This window comes from Nicotiana tabacum, chromosome 13 (assembly GCF_000715075.1).
Source record: "Nicotiana tabacum cultivar K326 chromosome 13, ASM71507v2, whole genome shotgun sequence".
Lineage (NCBI taxonomy): Eukaryota > Viridiplantae > Streptophyta > Magnoliopsida > Solanales > Solanaceae > Nicotiana > Nicotiana tabacum.
The window spans coordinates 36150120-36158850 of NC_134092.1; the positions used below are offsets into that span (position 1 = coordinate 36150120).

At 35.9% G+C, this 8731-nt stretch overlaps 1 protein-coding gene across 5 annotated transcripts; it reads left to right on the plus strand.

The window, feature by feature from the left end:
- Window positions 1-3546: 3546 nt before the first annotated feature.
- LOC107774614 (uncharacterized) lies at window positions 3547-8442 on the plus strand. Of its 5 annotated transcripts, none has more exons than XM_016594205.2 (3): window positions 3547-3900; window positions 6868-7053; window positions 7806-8442. In XM_016594205.2, exon 3 carries the CDS (start codon window positions 7852-7854, stop codon window positions 8260-8262), a length of 411 nt encoding a protein of 136 aa, XP_016449691.1. In that variant the 5' UTR covers window positions 3547-3900; window positions 6868-7053; window positions 7806-7851; the 3' UTR covers window positions 8263-8442. The 5 variants fall into 5 exon arrangements, with proteins under 5 accessions (XP_016449691.1, XP_075084014.1, XP_016449689.1 ...); XM_016594203.2 differs by having other exon boundaries at window positions 3549-3900; window positions 7809-8442; XM_075227911.1 differs by lacking the exon at window positions 3547-3900 and adding an exon at window positions 6740-6783.
- Window positions 8443-8731: the final 289 nt, after the last annotated feature.

The window sequence follows — 8731 nt, forward strand, 5'->3', positions numbered from 1 at the left end:
GACACGTTCCGACCTCCAGAAGAGGATGAGGAACTCCTTGGTCCTGAAACACCTTATCCTAGAGAAATTGGTGCACTTATATATCTTGCTAATGCTACAAGGCCTAGCATAGCACTCTCTCTTAATTTATTAGCAAGATATAACTCTTATTCTACACGGAGACATTGAAACGGGATTAAGCATATATTGCGATATTGAAAGGGAACTCTTGATATAAGTTTGTTTTATGCTAACAAAGGTAGTGCAGATCTTGTTGGTTATGTAGATGCGGGTTATTTATCTGATCCTCATAAAGCTCGATTTCAAATCGGGTACGTGTTTACATGTGAAGGTACTGTCATATCATGGCGCTCCACAAAGCAATCTATTGTTGCTACTTCTTCAAATCATGCTGGGATAATAGCTATTCATGAAGCAAGTAGGGAATGCATATGGTTGAGATCAGTGATTCATTTTATTTGAGAAAAATATGGTTTGGATTGATAAAAGATCCACAATTTTATATGAAGACAATGTTGCATGCATAACCCAATTGAATGGAGGATTTATAAAAGGAGAGAGAACGAAGCACATTTCACCAAAATTATTCTACACACATGATCTTTAGAAAAATGGTGACATTGATGTGCAATAAATTCGCTCAAGTGACAATCCGGCATATTTATTCACTAAATCTTTGCCAACTTCAACTTTTGAAAAGATGGATACAGGATTGGAATGCAGAGACTCAAATATTTGAAACAAGGTTTTCATTAGGGGGAGTGAAATACGCGTTGTACTCTTTTCCCTTATTAAGATTTTTCCTATGGGTTTTTTCTTGTAAGGTTTGTAATGAGGCAACTGGAAATGCATATTACTAAATATGTATACTCTTTTTCCTTCACTAGGATTTTTTTCACTTGGGTTTTTCCTAGTAAGGTTTTAACGAGGCACATTATCTTTTAATGAACATCCAATGAGGAGTGTTATAAAATTATTATATTGTGGATGTCCATTTATTACTCCGCTGTAGATAATCTTCCTGAAGAGGATTATCCGTTTAGTACTTTATTGAAGTTTATCTACAAGCAGCTGATACCAGCAGGTTGCAAGCAACTCAATGAAATAATTTGCAGCAACTTCTTATTAAACAAGCCGGTTGCGAGCAGCTCATGCAGACAGCTTACAAGCAGCTCAAGAAAAAGGCTCGCAGCTACTTCCTGAAAAGCCTTGCAGCTGCTTCCTGAAAAGCCTCGCAGCTGCTTCCTTTCTTCTATAAATAGAGGAGTTTTTAGTTCATTATGTACATCAATTTGAATTTGAATAATATATCAGTTTCTCTCTATACTCATCTTTAGTTAATTTATTTTATAGTCTTTATTTTATAACATAGTCAAAAATTTTGATATTTTTCATTTTCTTGAACCTTTATACAGCGGATATACATTTTGTATTTTCTGTTGTTTTACTAGTACCTTAAACGTAAAACAAAATTGTCCTCAGTAATTACTTAAAGCTTTATCTTTTCAAATAATGCGTAGTGGAATGGACCTAAATCTATTATGCAATTATTAGGCTATTGTGATTCCAGCTCAAATACTATGATATTTTTCATTTAGAAATCACCTAATTTGGTGGAGGGTTAGACTTTAAGCCTTACACGTTGTTGGAAATGAACGAAATAAATATACACAATGAGGAAGAAGACATATACTAATCTTCCTAATATGAGAGTACTTAGAATGGACATTCTCACTCTTTCACATTTAATGTATGACAAAGAAAGAATGAGTATACTCAACTTTTACGTAATTAAAGGATGCATTACCATTCAAATTGTATTATTTTGGTAATTAGATCGCATCGTTGGAAGTTGGAACTCCATCATTTCCAAATCTATCACTTCAAATTCATACTTTAACAAAATATGGAGAAAAACCAACCCGAAGGTGGTGGACTGGTGGCTAGTGGGCAAAGAGCTGAAATTACATCTTCTCGACTAAAGTTCGGATAGGCACAATACTTAGAGATTAAATAATTTCTTTTTATTTATATAAGTCTAGGTTGACGGAATAATTCAATGTATGTGTTGGTGTGAGTCTGAGAGGTAGCAAGTACACTACGAAATAATTGAGTCATCGCGCAAGTTGGTCCGGAGAGGATTTAAGTTATATATATCACCGTTTTAAGTTTTTTTTTACACTATCCATGAGTTATAACCTTTTCTTTTTTATCGACATTGAAATAAAGCAATTAAAAAACTAGCTAAATTAAGTGAGGGAATGAAACCCCAACAACATCTATCAGAATAATCAATAATGCTAGAAGGCACAACCATGGCAGCGGCGGTTCAACAGATCTCGGGGCCTAAGGCGAAATCATATTCGGAGGCTCTTAATCCCAGTATAATCTCACTAATGGGATCCGGGGAGGGTAATTTGTACGCAAACCTTACCCCTACCCTGGAGTAGAGAAACTGTTTCCGATAGACCCTCGATTCCCTCCTTCCAAGAACTCCCCACCTTGCTCTTGGGGTGACTCGAACTCACAACCTCTTGGTTGGAAGTGGAGGGTGCTCACCACTAGAGCAACCCACTCTTGTCAAATATACTAATTAATTGGGGAAGAAAATTATCATAATTTATAAATTTATTGTATAAAATAACCTCAATCAAGTAATATTTTTTTTATTCTGATTATTTATATAAATTATATAATATATAATAGTAACAATAATAATAAGAATTTAAAATAAATTTGGAGCCTTCAAAAATTGAGGCAATGGCCTCACTACCCAAAGCCTTAGACCCGCCCCTGAACCATGGAGATCAAGAGCAAAAAGCGAGACTTGTATGCTGCAGCAAGAGTGCGATCCTAAACAACACGAGCATAAATACAATCTCGTATAACATGCAATACAGCTTCATTCTCTACTCCACAAGCCGTACAAGTATTCTCTAGAGTAAGATGAATTTGATGGCGATATCTTTCTAAATTTACAAGAATTTTATCTTTACCAAATAACCAAGGGAGAACTCTAATTTTTTTTAGGCTGCCCCAACTATAACTTCCAAACTTTATTAAGCAGAAGTTGGTCAGAATTGATAAGAACCTCATACATCAAAGCAACCATGAAGGAGCCACTCGTACTATATTTCAAAAAAATTCATCCTCTCCAAGCTGTTGACTAAAAGGGTAAAATTATCAAGTAACTCCATTATGTGGGGACATAATGAGAAAGGAGATGCAAATTTCAATCTCCATTATGCCCGACAACATTCAATAAATTCCAATGCTAAATATATTTTAGCGAAATTATCAATTTACGGTTATGAATAGAATTACTTAATAAATAATTTTAAATATTTTTATATTACCAGCGTATATAGCTTAGGATTGATCTGAGCATTACTATTATTAAAAAAATGATAGCAGAGTTATACAATCTCCGGAGAAATGTAGATAATTGTGGATTAATGTCGTTTTTCTAAACACCATCATTATTAAATAAGAAAAAAAATAAGATGGAAAATACCTAAATACTTACTACTCCAAGTCCTAAGTAAGTAACAAGAAAACAGATCAGAATAGAAACCAAACTCTTTGCTGTTATACTCACGCCGCTGAGGCACTACACAAACAGTTGAGAAAAATCTCTATCTCTCTCTCTCTCTCTCTCTCTCTCTCTCTCTCTCTCCATACCTTTGGGTTTCTTATCTTTGTTTTTGGCAATGGAGGGTCCTTCTGTTATCTCAGTGACATACAATCTTTAGCTTTTCTAGTCTCTGAATTCAGGTTCACTATTCTTGATCTGGGTCACCATATTTTTTTTCTTCTAATTTTGCTGGTTCAAAGCTATTCTTGGTTTTTTTGAACACGCCATCAAATGGGTTTGACTGGTTTCTTCAAATGAGTCTTTTGGTGAGTTCAAGATTACTTTTTTCCACTGTCTTTTGGCTTTATATACACTTTTTAGTTCTACCACTTGTACAGAATTTGATGGCTGCTTTGTAGTTTGAATACTGCTTTAATCTTCTGGATCTAGTGTTCTCTTTGTTAATCTTTTGATTTGGAGGATTACATAGTGGACCCCATCTATTTTAGGATTGAGTTGTAGTTGTTGTATGGCTGTGTTGAAATACTTTTTGGTTCTAGCAATTTTGTTGAATTTGACAGCAGCTTATTTATTTTTAACGATGCTTTTTTTTTATAAGGTAAGGTGGGGGTGGGATAAGGTAATAATTCTGCTTTAGTCTTCTGGATCTGGTATTTTGTTTGTTAATTTGAAATTTGCATGGTTTGTTATTTAGATCTTAGTTCAATTCTAAGTTAGATTTAGGCTATGTGATGTATAGCAGGTGAATTTATACTTCCTCCTGTTTTCTTGATTTGGTTCTACCTGTGCTGTAAGTTTGCTTAAATTTTATGTCTTTCAGTGGTTATGGTATTAACAAAATTAATCCGGCAATCAATTTACTATGCTTCAAGTGCAAACTAGTTGGGGTAGGCTATGTCAATCCTCTATATATTAGTACGCTCTAGTTGTTGTTGTCCAAATATACAAAAAGGAGAAGATATATGCCAGGTGTAGAAACTGAGGTTCTAGTGGTTTTTGCCTGCGACAGTATTGCCTGTTTCAGTTTTGATTTAGAACACTTCAATTAATAGGACGGATACCTCCACTCGCTTGCTCTATAGATCTCTCCAGGCTGAAAAGGCATTCTTACGATTTGGTAGTGTATATTTAACTGACTATAATTATCTCTTTTTATCAAGGATTGAGATGGAAATTTATTATACCTGTCTCAGTTGTGGTCTTATACAAAAGATCATTGTTATATTATGTGCTCATTGGATTCGAAAACGTGGTGTTAAATATATATTCGACATTGACTGTTATCTTGCAGTCTTGCAAATGCAGATTCAGACAGTATTTGATCTTGTGGAATATTCAAATCTGTACATTATGTGGCTGTTTTCCATTTGGGATTTCAAGTTTGGCATAAACTTTTACCTCACATCTCCAATCAATTTGTCTATAAATAGGTTTAGCTTATTATTGCAAAAATGCATGAAGGCCTTATCAAGCAAATTCATGCAGTAATGTCAAAATCGTGCATATACATGAACGATTTATCACTGAGTCAAAGCTCGTTGGTGTGTATGCAAGTTATGGAGATCTATATTCTGCTGAATTTCTGTTTCCAAAAACTCCAATGTTTTTGCTTTTGATTGGATCATTTCAACTTTAGCATTCCACTGGTACCCGTGTACAAGCTATTATTGGCTTCCCAAACCTGAATATTTTTGCTTTTGATTGGATCATATCAGCTTTAGCATTCCATTGGTACCCTGAACACTATTGGCTAATTTTTTATACTTCAATAATTGAGAGCTGTTATGGATAAGTACACATTTCCAATTGTGCTGTTCAGCATATGTTGGTCCATTGGATCTGCATAAAGAGGCATAGTATGATATATAGGATTGGATATGAATCAGATGAGTTGGTGGGAAGTGCCTTGACTGATATGTATGATAATTATGGCAATATGGAGATGCCCAATTGGTTCTTGTCAGAATTTTTTAGAGAGATATTGTATCCTCGGCACGAGTGACATATGCATATTCTAACGTGGGAAAATTGAAGAATCACTTAATTTTGTTTCTAAAAACAAGGTTAGAAGGCAAAATGCCAAACAATTTTACATGGATTGTGATGATCACTGGATACGCTAGGAAAGGAGATTGTGAAGCTGTTGTTCTTGAAATTAGTAAAGAGGGGTTGACTCCAGATTTGGTTACTTGGAATGCGATGATTTCGTGGTTGCCAAGGATCTCGTGAAGCTTTAGCCTTATTTCAGGATATGCTAGCTGCTGGAGTTAAGCCTCATGAAGTTAGTCTCACCGGGCTTCTTTCAATGTGGGGTATTTTGGCTCTGTGTGGGAATATTCATGTTTGATTTACAGAGTGGAGCATTTTTGGTAACTGTGGTTGTTGCTAGTGTGCTTAATGTGCTTTAAATGTAGGAGTGAAAGGATTTTTCGGGAAGCATGGGGGGATGGAATATGCAATCCAACTTTTCAAGAGTATGAAAGAGTGCTGTCAAATTTCTCTTCTTTCTGCATGTAGTCATGGTGGTTTAGTCAGGAGAGGTTTGAAGATCTTTTGATTCATGGAGGAGTCTTAGATCGAGGAAAGAGCATTATGCTAGGATTGCTTGTGTCGTTGATCTTTGTGTCGTGTTTGGAGGATGGATGAGGTTTAGATACAATCAAACATATGCCAATGGAAGTTACAGTTTCAAATTTTTGGGGCTTCTTTCAGTGGTTGTTAAGATGGCAAAGCATATAGTAGGGATGGAGGTGAAGAATCTGAGTTTTATAGTTATTTTCAGATATTTATGCTGCTGAGGGAGAACAGGAAAATGTTGAGTTTCATAAGATATGGTTCCAGTTAGCTGTAGGAGATGGATAACATGCAGAAATAGAACTAGGACTATAAAGCAACATTTGCTTTATAACCAGGTAGATGATGGTAAGAACAATCAAATGTACTATAACCATTATTGGTCATGCTAGATTGTGTCCTAAAGTTGAAATAACTAAAGGCATCACATTCTTTCCTGAAGATTTTAAGAATCAGGAAATGAGAACTTGATTCCATCATATAGTACTCAACTTGATGCTCTGAGCTGTATGTGTTATGGGCTTCTACATTTCACAAATAAATTGTCCACTGATTATGAAATATATTTGGCTACAGCATGATACTGGTGATTTGTGAATTCTTCACAAATAATGGTTTGTTTCCTCCCAAAAGTCTCTGCAATTGTATTTGCTGATCACCTACTTGATTGTAACTGTACTTTGGTCTTTTTTACTCAGAGGGCGTTCAGCTATTCTCACAGACTGGTCGTGGAGGAGGCATATATAGCTTCTAGACCCTGTTAGGAGTACTAAAGAAACATTTTAGGGCCTCGACTTTTTCACAGACTGCGTTCAAATTTAGATTTGCTGATGGTTCTGCTTTAAGTTTGAGAAACTTCATCACTGTGTGCATCAGTGTTTAAGGTAAGATTTTGACATATCTTATTTTGCTTTTTGCTTCAAAATTGGTTTTTGATAGACCAGAATTCTAAAAGAAAAATGTACTGTGTTTTTCCACTAAGAAGCTAACAGGTGAAGGATAACTTTCCAGCTTGTAATTGTTATATGAACTTAAATGTTCAGTGGTATATTTTTCTCTTGTCCAATTTAGAATAACTTATCAATCACTTGGCAACTTCCTCAAAACTTAAGCTCAGTTCAGCCGAAATTGCCTTGGTAATGGATGCCATGATTTCTGGCCTTATTACACAATTTATGTCCTCTAAGTCAGAACCTCCTGTAAGCATTTGATACAATCAAGAGCATGATCACCTCGTTTGCATAATTTTGCTTTCTCTTTCGTAAAGTGAAAGATTTCTTGCCTCCCCTTACCATGTATTATCTGTAAAAATAAAAGAAAAATGAGACATTGCATTTGCTTAACGGTTGATGACGTGTCATGACTTTAAGTGTTGTGCAGTATTTTGTTCTATTACCTGGAAAAGAAGATAAATTGAATGTCCTACCATATGATTGTCTTTTTTTCGGCCTTTCATTAGTGTTGAGTTGTCCCATATCGGAGGGATTTGAAGTCCTTGGTTTCCTTATATGGTCTCGGGCAATCCTCACCTCATAAGCTAGCTTTTGGGGTTGAGTTAGGCCCAAGGTCCATTTATCAATTAGGAACCTTACTTGGTTCGTTTGGTTAGCCTCTGCTAAAGGTTTCGTTTGTTTAGCAGGTATTTCAAGTGCAACTTTACTGAAGTCACAGGTCCTTAAGCCATGGTTCGAGGTAGAGGGAAAGGGAAGAAACTGACTGTGAGTGACCATGATGATCCAGGAAGCGACGAGGAAGAGAAAATCCCTGCACAGAAGAGACGGGGAAGGCCACAAAAGTCGCTTAAAGATGACATTGATGAAGTAGCTGAAATAATAGAAGAGGAGGATGCCGAGGATGAAAAAACTGGAATTCCAAACTTAGAGATAAAAAGTTCTAATGCATTGGAGAATGGAAAGAAGAGGAAACGGAATACGAGGTTGAAGAAAAAACACGATTCAGCAGAAGAGGAAAATGGTAATGGAACTAAATCAAGCACTGATGAGTCTACTCGATCCAATGGTTTTCGTCATAATAGGCATAGGCGGAAAAACAAGCCTCGTCGTGCTGCAGAAGCTGGTGTTGAGTGCAAATGAAATGGATTTTTGTTCCCTTTATGGTGACAGATGCCTCCTTTGACCTTGTAAATTCCGCTTAAATTTCCTCGCATTTTCTTTATTGCTTCTCAGTTTGGTGATTTGTTATATTGACATTTCTTGACATTGTAGGTCTTGAGAGTGGAAAGTTAATTATACCAAGTGCATTTTCAGCCTTAATAATACGTTTGTTGATAATTCATACTTGAAATGTTCACCCATCAAAGGCGCGGTGGGATGGTTGGTATCCTTCTACCTTTAACCAAAAGCCTTATGTTCGAGTCTTTGAGAATGAAGAACCTCTTTGTTGTTTTATCAAGATGTGTTGCTTCTTGAAGAAATGTCATCGGCCAGACTATTGGGTAAATTGACCTGTTAATTTGGTGGTTCTAAGTAACCAGCAACATCAATAGTTTCTTGATAGGATCATCTGTGCTTTACATTGGACGGAAATGCAGTTCAAAGTACA

Excerpts from the sequence above, each read along its gene's own strand:
- LOC107774614 (XM_016594205.2), top strand. The coding sequence starts at position 7,852 with ATGGTTCGAGGTAGAGGGAAAGGGAAGAAACTGACTGTGAGTGACCAT.